This window comes from Zootermopsis nevadensis, unplaced genomic scaffold, assembly GCF_977971745.1.
Source record: "Zootermopsis nevadensis isolate Lab colony 2312 unplaced genomic scaffold, Znev_1.0 Znev_ptg000017l, whole genome shotgun sequence".
Classification (NCBI taxonomy): domain Eukaryota; kingdom Metazoa; phylum Arthropoda; class Insecta; order Blattodea; family Termopsidae; genus Zootermopsis; species Zootermopsis nevadensis.
The window spans coordinates 10,222,489-10,241,711 of record NW_028259149.1 but is presented as its reverse complement, the minus strand read 5'-3'; the positions used below and the strand labels follow the sequence as shown (position 1 = coordinate 10,241,711).

At 35.7% G+C, this 19,223-nt stretch overlaps 2 protein-coding genes across 5 annotated transcripts in view; both read right to left on the bottom strand.

The window, feature by feature from the left end:
- The window catches only part of na (sodium leak channel non-selective protein na), a 30,562-nt gene extending 27,867 nt beyond the window's left edge, over window positions 1–2,695 (bottom strand). Inside the window, exons 1-3 of one of the 3 annotated variants that reach the window (XM_087350375.1) lie at window positions 2,546–2,695; window positions 1,720–1,835; window positions 845–956 (exon numbers count right to left, since the gene is read on the bottom strand). In XM_087350375.1, the coding sequence (XP_087206501.1) occupies window positions 845–949 (105 nt within the window). In that variant the 5' untranslated portion in view covers window positions 950–956; window positions 1,720–1,835; window positions 2,546–2,695. Of the gene's footprint in view, window positions 1–844; window positions 957–1,719; window positions 1,836–2,044; window positions 2,263–2,431 lie in introns of those variants that run through there. The other 2 variants (XM_087350374.1, XM_087350376.1) reach the window with 2 other exon arrangements.
- Window positions 2,696–4,118: 1,423 nt separating this feature from the next.
- glo (heterogeneous nuclear ribonucleoprotein glorund) lies at window positions 4,119–18,770 on the bottom strand. Of its 2 annotated transcripts, XM_022072690.2 has the most exons (11): window positions 18,612–18,770; window positions 17,529–17,674; window positions 17,096–17,254; window positions 16,377–16,520; window positions 13,659–13,797; window positions 8,144–8,319; window positions 7,309–7,616; window positions 6,595–6,714; window positions 5,948–6,104; window positions 5,710–5,764; window positions 4,119–4,457 (listed from the first exon to the last, which is right to left on the bottom strand). In XM_022072690.2, the coding sequence occupies exons 2-11, from the start codon at window positions 17,623–17,625 to the stop codon at window positions 4,451–4,453; spliced, it is 1,362 nt and encodes a 453-aa protein (XP_021928382.1). In that variant the 5' UTR covers window positions 17,626–17,674; window positions 18,612–18,770; the 3' UTR covers window positions 4,119–4,450. The 2 variants fall into 2 exon arrangements, with proteins under 2 accessions (XP_021928382.1, XP_021928381.1); XM_022072689.2 differs by having other exon boundaries at window positions 4,119–5,764.
- Between the last annotated feature and the right edge of the window lie 453 nt (window positions 18,771–19,223).

Sequence of the window (19,223 nt, the reverse complement as noted above, 5' to 3'; positions counted from 1 at the left end):
AAGAGTGTCAGAAAATTACATCATAATCTACATGGCTTGAAACCAGTCAAACTATGGAGGAAAGACTAATTATGATACATAAATAATGTATACAGGCCTATTAATGATGTTATTTAGGTTAAAAATTTTTACAATATCAAACAGACATTATGTTAAAACCAAAACTTATTTTCGTTTAACAATAAAGTTACTATAGACAACTATCTTCAGATGTAGTATGGTAGAAGTTAACAACATTTCAGAGGTCCTTGCTGCCTCCATCATCAGGATCCTACTAAGTTACTGTAAAATTTGACATTACAGTTTCTTACTTCTGGTATGTCTTTATCTTATTTTCAAACTATGATGACTCCATAACACTTCCAAATGGGACTCATGTTAACAGGACTTTAACTAAGAACCACTTGTTTAATGTACTTAGGAATTGTGGCACTCATCATAAACCACCAAGCTTGTATATTTTATTCGACTAGTACCATGCCATGCTTCAGGTGGCTGGACACTATACACTCTCACCACAGAGACCTGAGATCAATCTAAGGGCAGTGAACATAAGATTTATGGCAGAAAAAATGGTAATACAGCAGGTTTTTCTCAGAGTACTTCAGTTCATTCTGCATCAATCATCATTCCACCAAAGCTCCACACTCATCTACCACTGCCAGATGTTTGTTTTATTTAACAGTGCTGTCAACAGTTCAGACTGTGCAATATGCCCAATCAAACAACATGTTACTTCAACCTCTGTCCTCAGTTCACTCAGCACTTGGCTGAGATCAAAGTAAAGTAGCGTAAGCATGACAGATCAACTAAGGCACTTGTTAAAACACAAAAGCAGAATTACCATGTTCACCCATTCAATATCTGCACTCTCATTCAAAGCTTCTTCTGGTCCATAGTCTGCAAGCACAGGTTCACCCTTTAGACTCTGCTTCCTTCCAAGCATCATGGTGCTCCTAATACAGAAAGAACAGATCAGCTCCTTGGCCACTACAATTCTAAGTTTATCATTAACAAATAACATAGTGACGAACAACCACCAAGCTGAACATAACCTGCTGAATGACCAATCTGGCCTGCAAAAAACTAAAAACATATTAATACATATATTGGTATATTACAGGCAAAATAAATGACATTTTTACATCCACAAATTTAAAAACATAATCAATAAGAATATGTCATATCACCAAAAGAATCATGCCAGAAGAGGATATAAAACATAGTCAGAGATATCTATCTGACAACATATCATATTATGATGTATGTCATGGCAGAAGGGTATAATGCTGATGTTGCTCTATACAGAAATATAGTTTCATTTGGGTGTATGAATGAAAATAATGCATGCCTGTCAAACCAAATAAATGTAAGATTTTTTTTATGTGAATCAACCAATTTTTTGATAGGCCCTTCTGGCATGTTGCCCTCAACATATTCTATCTTGTAATAATGCTAAACATTTTGTAGTTAATTTTAATTTAACATAACATAGAAATCTGTTAATGGATTTTATTAACAGAATTTGGCATGTGGCCCAGGAAATGTTTATGATTTTCTATACAGGCCCTTTGCAAAATGTCATTCACCAATTATTTAATGTGTCAGAGATGACAAACCATTTAAAACCATAGTAACAAAAAATGTGTTAAAAACTGAATACATAATTTAAAATGACTGTTTACCCACTTGATTAAAACACCAATCTTATTCACAAACCTGAACACAATAAAGCTGCAGCACAGAGGACAATTACTTCAGGATTGTATGTTGCAGTCTCCAAAATCACAAGAAAATGTCAGGGTATCCTTCATATCTAATTTTATTTCTCCGCCCTGTAACGCATAGGTGAGAACAAAAATGTTCAGTGAGAAGTACATAATTTAAAAATGTGTTCTTTGCAATTTTTACACATCATTTTCTTATAATCACTCACTGCTGAAATACATTCATTGTTGCTAACCTACTACACATAAATTCAAAAAAACCCAATGAATAGATTAATAGACGAAATACTGTGTCTGAAAAATACTAGTGACCTTACCATTAGATGGGAGGTGAGCAGTCAGCATCACAGCCCGACCGCGCTTTACCCCCTTTACCAATTAGATAGGAGGCTGGGTGGGCCCCAGAACCGGTCTGGACGCAGAGGCTAGAGGAAATATCCTTTGCCCCCGTCGGGGATCGAACCCCGTTCGTCCAGTCCCTAGCCAGTCACTATACTGACGGAGCTACGCCAACAATCACGTAACTTGTCACAATTCAGTATTGCACAGAACGTATTTGAAACAAACTGAACATAATTTTTTCTGTATTCAATCTTTATTTACAATAATTACTAACCTTACCAATACTCTTCTAACAATCCCGAACTATGAAAGCCAATTCACTAACCTGTCACTCAGTGACTTTGGGTTTCGGTCCAACTTACCTTCACATGATATGGTTTAGCTTTTGCTGGGATTAAAATTCAGATACTGCAAAAGTTCTTAAATCGAAATAAATTCGAACATGATTATGAAGTAATGTTTAAGGGACCATATACCTGTCAAAATCGAAACACATTTCCGCCATGTTGTTCAAAGTGTGATGAGCACTGCAATAACCACACGGAGTAAAATATTCCTTAGATGTCTGTATTCTGGGTTGTAGCGCCGTGGAGGCAGCAAGGATCACTGATTTTCTTTTTCTTTTCCCGTATAAGCCCAATGACCCGTTATAGACATTACATAACAGAATCCTTCCATCTTTTAGAGGAGTCGGCCCAAACATCTCTTTCGTTTGGTAGTATCTTAAAATCATGTTTGGTATCCTGCCTGAAATCATTCAGTGTACACGATCTTTTCAGGGTTTTTTTGTGGGAGGAGGAAGTGTTATAAAATCTAATATTGGTGTAATGTTTTGTTAGGTTGTGCCTTGTAATCTGGTAGTTTATCGACTATTAAGAGGTCTTTAATGTTTCCATCATCATGCCCACAAGGGAAGACGCATAAACATAAGGTTTGCAAAGTCAATGCTGCAAAATGTACTGGTGGAATGAGCCATTTAAAACACCTAAGTTGTCATTGTGGCTTATGTTGAATGTCTGCAACTAACTTCAGTTCAAATTGTTTTGGCTGCTCTAGCTCTATAAAACTCCCAAAATTTAATACCATCTAAACTCCACAGTCCAAATGGTTTCAATCACACTGAACCTGTTAAGCAGAAACTTCCAGAATAGAACCAGCCTTGCACATTATAAGCCCAGCAAAATGCTACATCCAGGATTTTATGCCATTCAAAAATTTTAACTTGACATTTCTAACAGAACGTAGTAGTGTACAGCTAAGCACTTGTGCATCATATTTGAGGGATTGTAAGGTTTGAATTTCAACTCAGACTGGCTGTTCAGATTGACATATATCATTTTCCTCAGTCCTGCTAGACAAATAATGGTAGAGCACTATAGCATTTTTGTATCACCATTTGCAATCATTAGTGGCATATACATGTGCACTTTAAACAAGATATCAATTAATCAGTCCCATTTGAAGTGATGGGCAAACCTGCCATGGTTGCAAAAACTTTTCTTTGGTATCAGCTGAATCTGCAGTCTTTGGCTCAGTCATGTTGGCAGTTTGCTCAATCACTGTTAATTCCCAATGTTGAAAGGAATTGAACAAACCATGTATGTCATCTCTGCGGCTTGTTTACTTGAAATTATTTAGGTAACTTCAGTGGTTTCTTTGAATATCCTATACAGTGTGGAGGGTCTGGGAAGGCAGGTTTTGAAGATTGTAAGTATATGAGAAGTGATATTCACCAGGTGGGGAGGAAGGTTAAACAAAGATTTTACAGATAACCTTTCATCCTTTAAGTGAAACTGTACAGCTTCAGAAACTTTAATGAGCAGTGATAAGAAGTGCCCAGAAAGTCATTAATGAAATTGGTAGGAATGTTCTTTATGTGATGGGCAGCTAGGAAGAGCTTATAATTTATAGCAGGCACCTTATGCATCTACTGATAAAAAATGCAAATTGAATTAGAAAGTATAACACACTTATTTGCACACTCTCAACAGTCCAGTATCTGTAACTCCTGCATTACCTCATACCTCATGAAATGAAAATACCAATATATAAAAATTACATAACATTTAATTTAGATTAAAGTCATACTGCAGAATTACACAGTCACATTCACAACATGTTTCTGTAAGGACAAATTAAATAAAAACAAGTATGCCTTTGAACATCATGGATTTTTCATGCCATTACATTTTTTTCCATACAATTAACAGAAAATACTACACCTGAGTGTTACATACTAAAACACAGCTATGGAAGAAAATACTTTGTGATTGTCCTGGGCACTTAAGAGCGCACAACTTTGTCCTTCCAAATAAATCTCTGAACTGTGAACGTGCTATAATTCCGACAGAAGTCATCCTTAAGCAAATGCAGATCACCATTTAGATGCTGAAACAAATACATAAGATTCATATACTTGTATAATATTATAACATGACATTATGTGGAATTTGTCGTTTTCTCACAAGATTTATTTTATACGGCTGTTTACTGTGCATAACACACAGTTCATTATCCCCAACATGTTATATACCTAAACTGCACTTAAAATTACTTCCTTTTCAGACACAGTGCAATGACATTCTGTGCAATTACATACATCTCCGTCACACTTTAAACGTGAAATAAGTATGTCCTTCCGAACCTAGATTTATGTTACAAAAATTCCAAAAGACTAACCACATACTAAGAAGTTCTGAATGAACAAACTTTCAACTTCACAAAATAAATGTTTATATGGCATACGCTGGACAGAATTCAGTACATGAATCTACACTCTCCATTATTAAAAATAATTTCTATAAATTACCAAAGATGTAAGATGTTTTTAATATATGAAAACTACATGGATTTCATTCACACATGTGGATTACAACAAAAATTCTGAATGCAAGCAAAGTACTTCTTCACAAGCCTATTTGCTTGGAACAACCACCACTGACAGTTGTCTTTAAATCAATTGAACAATCAACAAAGAAAATGTCTTAGCAGTAAATGTTTGTACCTTTTGTATTAATGGCAATAACAAATATAAACATCTATAGAGTTATGACTTTTTAATACATTCTTCAGTGTTCTGCTTGTCTAAATTACATTAAGGATAACTTCAAGACAACTCAAGCCAAAGAAAAAAACCTAAAATTTTAGTCTGAGAGCAAAATATAAATGACAAAACACATATACATAGGCCATTACTTTAATCAAACAAACAGATTAAAAGGCCAATGATATGAACATAATGGCAAGTGAGGGGCTCTGTTGAATATCTGTGAATTTAAAGAACTGTCAATGTAACATTAAGTGGCAGGTTAATTTTCTCAAAGACCTTGTAAGTGTGTAATGTACACACAATGAACATGACACTGCCACTTCTTGTTATTTCACATCACAATTAGAGGACAAGAAATCTCTCACTGCAATCTCAGCATATGGTGGTGTGAATGATGTATCACCTCTGTACATTCTATGAAGAGACAAACCCACCGGGAGTATGAGAAAGAAGAGCCCAGTAAAATGTTCATCAAAGTCAGAGTCTATTCACATGATTCCCTCTCACATAACTCTGCAATATTACATGCAAGAAGTGCATTTGTAATTTTAAAATGAACTGTAATTACTACCGCCCATCTGGCTACTGTACCCCATTCCACTCCCCAAGCTGCCTGAATATCCTCGCTGGAAACTGCTCCCCAAACCTGAAAGCAAGACAGAAACAGAAGACACCATGAAGCCTCAGAACACATACAGGCTGTTTAATATTAACATACCAGAAGTATGTCTACCAAACTGCGTATTCACTCTATGACCTAGTGTGTGGCCACAGCATACTCATCTACCTGGCAGCACAAACAAAATAAATCATCAGATTATTTACTTACCGCCTCCAAAGCCTCCACCTCCAGTACCACCCCCAAATCCACCACCACCCATACTTCCGAAGTTGCCACTTCCCAAACCACCACCACCTCCTCCAGAGTTACCGGGCGTGGAATTCAAGAACAGCTCTATGTAACGATGTTGCATATGTCCTTTATCCTAAAATGAAAGCAAGTACTTTAATTCTCAGTTAAAAATTGCTAAATCACTAGACACAGCCAAAGCAGTTATTTACCCTACGGAAAGAGTCCCCAGTACTTGTAAGTTGGGAGACGATGTTTGATTGTCTCCTCTGATCGACTAGAACATGATCAATTTGATTATGGGTCATCCCATTAGGGGAAGTCCAAGTGTGATCATGGATATCAAGATGTGGGAATGTTGTGCTTTCAACAATCAGATTTTTGGATGTGGCGAAGTTCACCAATCTCACTCCATTGTCATTTCTAAATTCATGTAAACTCTCACTAGGTAGTTACCGACATTTTGAAACACTGGAATCAACAAACAAGTCCACATGACATTGACAGTGACATTTTCAAAGCCATGAGAACCTCAAACCACACAAGAATACAACATGCTCAGATAAGGAGCCTGATTCTACACAGGTTTCTAACACCTTGTACTCTTTTAATAGCAATTTACTTACTTTGGACATGCCTTTCACTGCCTCTTCATGAGTTGCAAACTCTACATCTGCTTCTCCAGATGCACGACCACTGTTATCATACAGGAGACGAATGTTTATTGGCACAGCTGGCCTAAAGAACTGAAAATTACAAAAGTTATTACACAATACAAAATTATTTTATAACCACATTTTAAGAAAATTTAAACTTAGAGGACCAACTACATATGCACTCATCTTTAGCTCTAAGTAAAATTTTAAGCATAAAATCATCATTATTGAAGTAGTCAAGGCATTCATATTTTTAAAATCCATTACCACACAAAATCTCAAGACCCTACATTACAGCAGTCAACATGTAGCTCCCTCCTTACACATCTGTATGGCCACCATGTTTTCAAGTATAAAAACTACAAAGGTGGGAGGAGCCCATAGTAGCATAATTTTCAAAAAATGCTTCAAGAATATTCATCACGTGATTCAAAAGCTACTGGTGAGGGGAAGGGGGAAGAGGAAGAAGAAAGAAAAAACACACACAAGATACTGTAACATGGCAGAAATCTCACAGACAATCCAAGTAGGATCTGAAACTTTCATGACAACCAAGAATAATTAATTCTTCTTGGGCTACAAGCCATGTCTTTTCACATTTTACCATTCAACCACTTGACATGGCTAGTAGCCCAAGAAGAAATCATAATGTGTGTGTTTGTTACAAAGATGATCTGGCCTTACATCAGCAATATCTGCCTGTGTTGCTCTGAATGGCAGTCCTCTCATGTGGATGCAATGCCCACCACCTCCGCCACCTCCCCCCAGCCCAGTTCCATTGCTGCTCCAGTTTCCTCCACCTGCACCTCCACCAGCACGACCGCCACGACCCATTCCTAGTCCACCAAATCCACCAGAGTTCATATTCATGTTCATATTTAGACCACCTCCACGGCCACCTAGGTTGCCACGTAGACCAGGACCACCACCGCCACTGCCCCAAGATGAGTTGAATCCCCAAGGACTTGGTCCATCATCAAAATCTCCAAAACCTGAAAAGTCACAAAACAATACTGTGCTTTGCAATTACGTGCAGAGATAACCTGGATCACATAAATGATAATAGAAATATTGCACAGCTGATACTGACTACTGTAACAGAACAACTACCTTCATGTAACAATAAAAAGGCTGGGACCTTTTCTTATTCTAATAGTAAAATTTTATCTAATGGAAAAACTCAAAAGGAAATTACAGAGAATCCAGAGACACAAATTTTAACATATGGCATGTAGCCAATGTCCATTATGTGTAACTGTATGAGTTTGCCATTCATGCAACATGGAAACATTTGAAATTCTGATGGCTGTATCTCTGGTAGCAACAAATTCACAACATTCACGTTATACTATACTAGTAATTTGATATCAGCACTACTATAAGTTAGGTACAGCATGAACCTGCCTTCAATGACAATGACATTGGGCACAGACCTACAAAAGTGTTAGGGTCACTCACCTTCAACTATACCAATATGGCCAATCCAACCACAAACTATCCTTCACACATACAAACTCACCCTTAAAGCTCCGAGATCCTCTGCCTATATTGTTGTAACGATTCATTCCACCAAATCTATCACCTCTGTCATATGGGGCAGGTCTTTGATTGAAGCCTCCTGGACCCATAGGACGCATCTTTGGTCCAATAGCAGCTCGAACTTCTGATAAACTGCTACGGAATATTTCGATGTACCTGAATCAGGCAAAGAGTAATGTAATTATGACATTATAAAATCATGAAATATCAAAATGATCTAAATCCTCTGCAAAATTAGATTTAAGCTAATTTAAACAAAAAACATCTAATTCTCAGTGCTGTCCAACTCAGTTCTCTTTAATAATATAGCCCAGCCATCAAGAAAACAGCAGCAATATAAATAACAACATGGTTTCCAAAAAGTGCTGCATCATATCCATCCAAATAATCACATTTATGTGAATCTATAAAATATCAGAGTTAGAGATTATGCAGTTTAAAATATAAAATGTATGTACACAGCTGCCTGGTTAAAATATTCACAATAATGTGTGTGCATAAATCATTTTCAAAGTCAATTGTAGACTTCTGGGTTGTAACAATGTAGTTAACAGATGGATGTCAAATTTTGGGTAACGTTCTATCTTCATCAAACCTCAAAACAGAGGACATATGTAACCACATACAATACCACACAGCATCACTAACCAGCAAATCAAGACCTTTAAACAGTGAGAATTACAAATCTGAGACATTAAAAAACCAATCCTTCAAATCAGATCACAAGAACAAATAAGACAATCACCTGAATTTTAAGAAATTCACAAAGGTAAACAAAAGCTTTTAATATGGTGATATACCATTTTCAGTCTTAAAAGAAACTGCATCATGAGAGCAGAATTTGAGGTTTTCAAGCGCTTGAGTAAGAAGATGGCTGTCTTCAGGGTTGTGGCATCATGTAGTCTGGTAGGAGTTTACCAATGTTTCACAGTTCCTTGCTGCCTCCATTATCATCCAGAAGACAACCATCTTTGCATTATGAGAGTTTCTCGACCACAGTGATGAATCCTGGTTTAGAAGCCAGGCTGTGCAGAAATGTGTTATTATTAAATCCCCAGCAGCAATCATACCCCAATGCTAAGGCATTTAACAACAATAATAAACATTTCTTTAATATTCCTCCAATTTTAGTGGTCTAGCTGCACATTACTAGCCAGAACACAGCATTCACCACTAACACCCCATCAAAATTATGTAATTTTCTTTTCTCCCCTTTAAAGGTGTTTGTCCAGGTCTTCTACATTTCATTACATTAAGAACATACTGCAACTAGTTATGTCACTACACCATTTCTGACATGGTGATTTTAAACCTGACACTGCCTTCTTACATGCATGCAGTATCTTCAGGCTTTATTATTATGATATACCTTCATACACTATGCCTATTGCAGACTCATCATTTATTCTTATTCACATGACCAGAACCTAGTGAAGAGGAGGCAGGGTAGGTCCCAGAGCCACTCTGGACACAGCGGTGCAAAAGGAAAATACCTGTCCCTGCCAGGAAATGAAGCCACCACCTAGTTCATAGCTAGTCAATGACTGAACTATCCTGACTCTATATACAACTGCAAATATTGAGCCACAATTTTTCATTCTTCAGCTAAAACCATTGCAAATAGAATGCAATGACTCACATAATGTAACATTCTTGTATGTAAGTTCCAAGTTGGACAACACTGGTCTCAATTACCAATATAATTAAAATATTGAAAATTATCCTTAGTTACTATGTAATAGAATAAGAGACAAACACTTTAAATTTATTGATATTTCAAAGCCTAAAACACCTTCAGCAATTCAAGGAACTAGTAATAAATTTCAAGCCTATTGTTTCTATTACAAACTACCAGAAAATATCTACTGTGTAATGTCTTGAGCAATTCATGTGACTAAAACACAGAAACCCAGTCTTATCTCCTTATCCAACTGTCTACAAATACCTCCAATTCATGTTTTGCATTAATGTGCTGAAATGGCATCAGTAGTGCAGACACTTTTGTATCAAAAGAATACAGCATTCACTAAGCATAATTGTTATTAGTTATTGAACACCTGCTGCTAGTGTAAAAACGTTTTGAAGTCTTAGTATAATACCACACCTTAATTTGAATCTAGGCTGGAAGCATTTCAAAGCCAATGATTCAATGAAACTGATAAATATATCCATTCTCAGACATCATATCAAAACCAATGGACCATTCATTAACCTTTTAAACACAGGATTACTAAACTCTCAAGGCAACTATTTTAGGTTTCAAACAAGACAGTAAGTGGCTGTTTATCCTTCTATGTGGGGGAATTTAAAACCCAGGCCCTAACCTGGTGCAAGAGGAATTTTCATTGGTAGTGCACACCATTCAAAACTGACAAATATCTATGCCTGCCATTTGTTCAACAACAAAATTATAGATCCTGTCAATACACTTGCCAAATTAGAGCCTGGACTTTTGTCCTGAAGGCTACACACACATTAATTCATGTAGTTCAAATACTATTTGCAAGATAGAAACACAAAACAGGGGTTCTCTGCGGACAATGAAACTTACTCCACAGCTGTGGATGGTGACAGTGTAACTTGCACTATATGGTACTTCATGCTGACAAGTTGAAAGGACTGCCACATGCTTAGAATTAAATCATTACCCACCAGTGTGCAGTGTTTGATATTCTGACCAATGTACTTTTAGAGTTAAATATAATTCTTTTATAAAAAGTGTCCTAGGTACTTTTACTATGTTATTTTATGAAAATTAAGAAACAGAAGTTATAGACTTAAGGAGCTCAATTATTAACTGCTAAACCATTCCATCTACACATGTAATCAATAAACTTAGTGCATGCAATGGATGGTACCAAAGAACTTGGTGAGAACAATAATTCAGAGAGAGAGAGAGAGAGAGAGAGCGAGCACTCAACAGTCTTTTGGTTCACAGCTTCTCAAGATAAAATCATGTGGAAACAGAACACTGAATCATTTACATCTGGACAAAAAGTTGGCATATTAACATTTTATTCTACTTCCCATGTTTAGAAGGTTAATGAGACTTCAACTACCAACATAACATTTCTCAAGCCCTGGTGACTGTTATCAAAGTTCAATCACAAATATCAATCTTTCAAAACAACATTTGTCCTGTGAATAGATCATAAAAGAAGCTTCAATCAAACTCGATTGCAAATGCCTTAAACACTAAAACTAAGTGTCAAAGATATTTACACTGTAGAGCTATCAACAGTTACATACAGGCATATTTTTAATTTGCGGTAGATTCTGATCCATTGGCGCCCATCAAGCAAAAGAACCAGAGTTGTATAGTACAGAGTGGTCTTTAACACACTCAACTTTTAAACTGTCCCTGCTCAAATTTCATTCTTGAAGCAAAGGAAGACTATTCTAGATGGCATGATGAAATTGCTTTCCCATAATTTCCCTTTCCCACCAAAATATACAGAATGACACTGTATCAACTGCTGAAGTTCTGTTAATGAGAGAATGAATGTTATGGCTGACATGCCAAGAGGGATGGTGAATTAAGCCAGACTTGTTATAGTTCTATCATTACCGTCACCTGCGAGATGAAGTGGAAGAAAGGTAGTTTAAATTAATTAAAATGGTTCCCAGTTTACATACACAGAATTAAATATCTAAGGTCAGTATAACAGGGTGAAAGTTATCTGTTCTTGTACTTCATCAACAGCAATCACTTCTATTCTATTTTCCTCACTTTAATAATAAATTCCTTCTAATAATTTGCTTTTAGTTCCACTTGTCACCTACCACAACAATAAGGAGTCCAATCTAGAGGTTTCAAGAACTCAGATGTATCTACAAATACTTATTAACAGAACACAATGACAGAATGGTGAACTTGTCCTGCAGCAGGTTATATATTTTCCTCTTTCAATATTTCATTTTTTAAATTGCAATTTAAATTAAAAATTTTCAAATTTAAATTTGTATCCTTATTCAACAATGAACACAGCTCTTTGAATATTAAAACTATATTTTAAGAGTGCCTTATTTATAGCTCGGTTTATTTTTATTTGCAGGTTAAGTACATTTAGGATAACATACTTCCTCTTACTACAAAGAAGCACCACAATATGGAGATAACAGTAATATGATCAATTATTTAGGAGGATCAAAACAAATACTTTTATAAACAAGAGTTAACTACAGATGACATTAACATTCCTTCTTCAAACATGACATCACTTCCTAATATACATGTAGAGAATGTGTAATAATAATAATCTGCAAAATGCCCTTGATTAAATCTCAAACACAGGACTGTAATCTCAGAAGCTTTCAGATTTTCTCAGTACCTCCAAATTAATGCCATAACAGTTCACGTGCATGTCAAAAGCTCCCTATTTTCAATCATCATCACATCTAATGTAATGCTCCATAACCTCTACATTTGATACAGTATTATTAAACTCCATATAAGCCAAACACATAAGTCTGTTGGTGTTTAAAATAGTGTCCCAAATTTTCCTTGCTCTAAAACAGGGATCATTAATTTCTTCATACCTGGAGTCCAAAAACATGTCAAGTTCGACAATAACATTTTATACTTATCTTATTAAATGTCAATATAATGAGTTTATTATTGTAAAGACGTTTTTTAAGAAGTCAGTCTGAAACTCTGCATTAAACCAGAGCCTTACATGCATTTCATCACACAGTACTTGCAATCATTCACAATGTATGAACTGCATCAGTTCAGTGACCTGCCTCTTACAGTGTTATCCTTACAAGTAAACTAGACTCCATTTTAATAACAATAATATATTATTCAAAGTTACAAATACAAAACGTCTTTTCAATGCCTTTGCTACATCCTTAGAAAGTCATTTCAGCATTACAGTAAACAAACTTTATCATTACTTATGAAAGATAAAGGGTACATTCAGTTGTAACCACAAGCTATGCTGCAATTTAATCACAAGTGCATCTCCAATTTGAAGGCAGGGAAGCACCACTGAGGTTTGACAGGAAAGTAGAATATCTGGCTTTTATACATAGTTTGCTACTTGACCACTACATATCAGAAAGAGTCTGCTATGTAAAAACATCAAGATGGCCATATTTAATTCATGTTTTCATATACAACTGCAATCAACATTACCTGTGTTTAATGTAAAAACAAGGAAAATAGTAGAACAAATTCCAAGTCTTCAAAACCAACAATTACATGTGAAAATAGCAAAATGAAGTAGTTGACTAAATACATATTATTTTTATTAAAAATCCCATCTTACCTGATGTTGACAGCATAAAAATTAATACATATTATGAAGAGCAACCACCTACCTTGTCAGTACCCCATGCCCTTGGCAGAATATGAATTTACTCTACAATGTACACCCAGCCACAACTTGGGCTGATGTGTTATGAGACAGACAGAGTGAGGTATACCGTAGTAGAATAGGAGGTTTGGGTTTTCAGCCCACCCGGTCCCTCCCTTCCATATCAGCCTTCCCCACCTGTGTCCTATTTTATCCTTGTGTTTCTGCAGAGCTTTCTCTGCCACTTCTTTGTTTACAAACTGAACGTAAGCCTCCCCCGTACTCCTTCCCGTGTAGTCAGTCGGTAGGGAAATCCCGTTGGGTACTATCTCCAACCCTACCCAACCAATAAACATATGCCCACAATCAACACACAACAAAATCAGATTGATACAAACTTCAATAAGTATTTCAGTTCCAATGAGCAGATGAAGTGCTCAGAGTGTATTGCAAAGTTTTGCTACTGTTTATACTTTATACTTGTACAACACAATAGGTTCACTGTCTAATTTGAAAAAGGAAAAATGTGTTCATTTTAAACAAAAAGAGTAGCACACTCATAGCAAAGCCTATGTTTAAGTCCTTCAAGATCCAATTCAAGAAACTCCTATAATACAAAATCAGTACCACACCAACACACTCTCTCATTTTGTAGAACCTTAGATTAAAAACAAAAACAAGATTTGTAGAAATGAGATACTTTATGTACGCAACCACTGAAGGGCTTCTTGTGGTCACAAGTAACAAAACATTTACAAGGTCTGAAACAAAATAACTACACTGATTTTTATGTAATAACTGGCAACACTGGTCAAGTTCCTTCTTGTTAATCACGTAAGCACATGATTCAGCAACGTTATGTCAAATAATTATTCAGTCAGTTTTATAACTGAAGTGTCTCTTGGGTGACAACTATTAGAATAAAAACAATACATTTTTTGCGACCATGGGACAAAATACCAGTGGCATTTATAAATACTGATCAATGAGTAGAACGTGCTTCTGTGTGGGTCAAGCAATTTCCAGATGGAAGGGAAGATATTACAGAAAATGTAAAGATTCGGCCAGCTTAAACAAATTGATCCAAATGTTGAAAACGTGAACAGGGAAGAAATTATAAATAAATGACTGGAAGATGACAAGCACTGAACAAGAAAAGCAGACTAATTAAGACCAAAGATCTGAACATGAAAAGTATGCCAAAATGGTAGTGAAATACTCAGACACATACAAAAATGGAAAATGAAACTTCACCAAACCTTTCAGAAATACTGCTGGAAGCAGCCCACTTTTTTGGGTGGGGGGGGGGCTAACTGGTTATGAGATCCGGGTCTTCCAGAATGACCCCAAAACAAACTAACAAAGTCTGCAACAAGCCATTAGTCATCCTTTGTTTTGTTCAGACTAGTAAAAAAAGTATACTTTTAGTACAGGACACAAGCATTTTCTAACATTCTGTTTTAATCACACCAAATACAAAATTACAGATCTTCATAAAACATACATTATCAGTCCTGTACCTTAAGTTTTATCACGTTAAATGTCACTGATTTTCAACTTCACTTCAGAAAATACTATTAGGAAAATTTCAATATTACTGGAACTGCTATTCTAAAAGTGAAATAACTGCCGATCACTGCAACTTCCTTGCTTGTACTGCTAGTCAACAGCGAAGCCTTTGCAATACACCCTCAGCATTACCAAAATTAAAACTGTCATATTCATGAAGACTAAGGATGTATAAAAAAAATAGGTTGATGGTGATAATTCATAGACAACCAAGATCCACGAAAAACTGAATGTCTTATGTTTCACTTATTTCACATTATGAATTATGTCCACCCACGGAAGCAACAGAAAAACGTAAGGTGGACTCTAACTGAATTTAATGCAACAAATAAATATTAAAAAAACTGATGCCATCAAATTCCATATTAAGAAATAATAAAGGAATAAGTTATTTTTGATAAAATAAAAATTACAAACCAACAAAAGCAACAGTGAGCAATCTTTGCTGCACAAGGCAACAAAATTATATTTGACTGAACTAAAGTGTCTGCAATAAAAAAAATTCTTAGAAAAAGAAAAAATATTATAATGAAGTGTCGCAACTAACATTTTTAATTTTACAGATGGAATAACACCTATTCAAAAATTGCTTTTTAGTTTTCCAGTGAAATTAGCCCAAGAAGCATGTGCAGAATTTAAACTGCTCACAAATGATCTAAATAATGCACAAAGTGTAAAAAAATAATGCATGAATGTCTTATACAGACCCTCCCCATGTTAAACAAATATCAAGTTTATGTAAAAATAAGTTATTCTGAACTATTTATGCCATGATCTTGTAAGTAAAATTAATCACAAAATGCATCAATTTCTTTAAACATAGTACTACTACAAATTAACGCATGTTAGGTACTTTTGATCCCTGCAGAGTACCACTGAAATATATGACAAGTTTACATATTGAACATAATTATCAATATAAATAAACTTCCACTTAAAAGGGTCTACAGACAACCCTTGTGTAAGTTGAGGACTGTCTGTATACTTACTTTCAAGTGACTAAGACTGTAAATTTTCCTAAGACAATTATCACCATCACACTATTTCTCAATCATAATCATTAGACATAACTTCCATCCTAACACTATAAAAAAGGTACATTCACAATTGATTTGATATCTGCATTTTAAAATGAAAATCTGTATACTATCCAGAATAAGTCAACAATGCTCTACCAATTTAACCATGACTCATCCCTTATTGTATTACCATCAGTAACAGACTTTTGAGAATTTTTTTGTAAATTTATCTAGAATATTCTGTACAAAGGCGTTCATCTACTTATTAGTGACAATTAAAAAGTGATATTTTGTCATTAGAGAAAAAAAAAGTATGAAGCTAACATACCTGAAAAGAACTGTGCTATCTCTTCTTTCGAGCAACCAAATGGTAGTCCTCGGAGTCTCACACAACCATCATCCATTGCATTTTCCAAGTTCAAGCCACTACGTTTCACAACCCATTCCATTTCAGATCGTTTGGCCTTGAACACTGAAACAAGGGAACCCATTACATATGGGTCATGGTTACACTATGATTCCCCAACCAAGTGTGCATGTGAGTCAAAGAAACTTTCTTCTCTCACACGATTAAATCCAACACATTCACTCGACTTCACCACATCCAACAAAGGCCAGCTTCTGTCCAGCGAGAGAAATTCCCTAACGTTTCTGGATCCTGAAGGTTCATTACATGTTCACAACAGCCACAACTGGATGCCTTCTAAGCACAGAACATGGTCTACTCCAAAAGTTAATTCTTGCCTTCAAGCAAAGTTTAAGCTCTCAATGGTCAACATGGTCACCACACTTCCCCTTAGTATTTGGATACTTTGAAGAGTGAACTTCAACATAACTCAAACTCTACACTTATAATAATTTACAAGTTAAAAATTCTGTTTATACATATCCACTAAACACAAAATATGTACTTTACCCAAGAACATACATTTTACACCTACCTCTCTCTCCAAAAAGAACACAAAGGCAATATCAACAAGAATGTAAGAGATCAAGAAAAATGACAATATAACTAAAATTACAAGATATAACTACAAAGTCACGCACCTTCGATATACCTATGTCCCATGTGATCCCTGTCTTTCTTGCAAGCTTTTTCAATATCTTCATCTGTTTCCATTTCCACATATGCCTCACCACTTGGTCGTCCTTCTCTGGACATGGTCATATGAATACCAAGCTTCCCATCTTTTATACTGCAGTCACCTGTGTGTATAATACACGTTTACTACTAAATTTTCTAAAGAACATGCTGAAAAACACAAAGTTCTGAAAAGACAACAATCCCTAGAAGAATTGTTAAAGTCATTATACAAACACCTTGCCCAGCTCTTATTTTTATTCACTGGCAGTTCCTAAATAATTTGTTTCATTGAAAGTAAATTGATTTAGAAGAACGAAAAAATTGTTTTCCGGCATGCAGCAAAACATTCACCCACCAAAACCTTCACCAGTCACAAGAAAAGATTCTCATACTCACTGAAAAACTTAAGAATCTCATCTACTGTGGTTGACCATGGCAAACCTCGAAGCTTCACAACATAGCTCTCATCATCATGATCACCAGATCCAGACATTGTCTCCTTACAATGTGCTATACAAATGCAGCAAATGAACACAGCGTTTCTGAAACCAGTCATAATCACAAACACAATAGAACAAAGAAAACTTCTGGCTCAAATCCAAATGACACTAGCCATAAATATGAAATAAAAATACATGGTGTAAAAGAAAACAATTAATTTTGTGCTCTTTGTGTAGATGAAATCAGACATCCATTTTTACCCACAAGGTTACTCACAGTAACACAAAATAATATAACAAGTCATTGCACTGTAGGGCAAAATTAAGTTGTCTCAGGTACTTATCAAGCACAACGCCATGAATATGTATGGAGCAATGGAGGTATAGCTCCATTATTTCTTAACCTTGGAACCATAAGTTAGTAGTTGGCTTCACATCCTGGTTGCTTTATCTTTGGGAAAAGGGCTCCTGGTACCCATGGGATAAAGGCTATGTGTACCCCACATATGGTATGGACGCAACAGCAAAGAGAAAAGTTTGCACCTTCCGAGAATTAAATCCGTCTACCGGCCCATAGTTGTCTACTGACTAAGCAACCCGGATCATCATATTACAAAGGTATGTCAAATGTTTACAATACGGCACCATAACAAAATTTCACAAAAGGCAAACCTAAACTAGTTACATGTTTGAAGACATTACTAATAACCAAAAATGAATGAACAATCAACATGAACAAAAACCTATAAACCATTAGCGCCGAATGAAGTCAGCCACTTTTAACCAAAGTTACAGACTTGAAAATCGGGAACATGTATATCCCAACACTTGTACATTAGGCCTATTACATGACAATATGAATATAAAACTTTCAAATGCCCAATTCTGGGCTGTGATATCTATTACCACGAACGGAACTACTACCATGCAACATAAACCGAATGATTCAACTTAATCATATCCCGCAACATACACGTTAACTACAGACACAATGACGACACAGTAATGATCGCATGCACTTTTAATTTTAATTACTTACCACTATCTAAATTAATCTAATGTAACAAGGAATATCTCCCTTCCTTTACCAGCCCAAAATGGCGTCGTTAGTGAATACCAGTTTTGAACAGCGTCATGACGAACTTCAGTCACCAAAGAATACAACCACAAAGAACCAGACTTTGGCCGCTTTCACAACATTCATGAAAATCAATGTACTCGTACGCATTGCTACATTGTTAATAAGTTATCGTGGACCATTTAAAAAAAATACGTAATTGATTTTATTCGAGTAAATTTGGCAAGTACAATATCCCTGATTTCTTTAAAACATTTACAAAATTATAATAGACAAGCCTTGTGGTCCTGTCTTCCGGGTTGTTGCGTTGTGTAATCGCCGCCATGATATCTTTGGTTTAGGCTTTCCTAATATGAATATTGCAAAGTATTTAGCACAAAGGAAGAACTGGAAGTATATTGGCATGTTATTAAAATATGTGTGAGAGCAGGGAAAACGCTCTAGTACTTATGGGGTGCATTGGCAAGCAGAAATTATATGCAGGTTATCTATGATGTGAAATCTAACCAAAAAATCTTCAGCATTCTAGACACATTGCAATGAAATGATATCATTGGTTGACTCTTGATGGGT

What these genes read in the sequence shown, in the direction of transcription:
- glo (XM_022072689.2), bottom strand. Translation starts at nt 17,625, where the DNA reads ATGTCTGGATCTGGTGATCATGATGATGAGAGCTATGTTGTGAAGCTT. An exon ending in AAGGATAAAATAGGACACAG is followed by an intron (nt 8,320 to 13,658) that starts GTGGGGAAGGCT and finishes TGCCTGATTCAG; the next exon opens with GTACATCGAAATATTCCGTA. An exon ending in AGGATCTCGGAGCTTTAAGG is followed by an intron (nt 7,617 to 8,143) that starts GTGAGTTTGTAT and finishes GTGACTTTTCAG; the next exon opens with GTTTTGGAGATTTTGATGAT.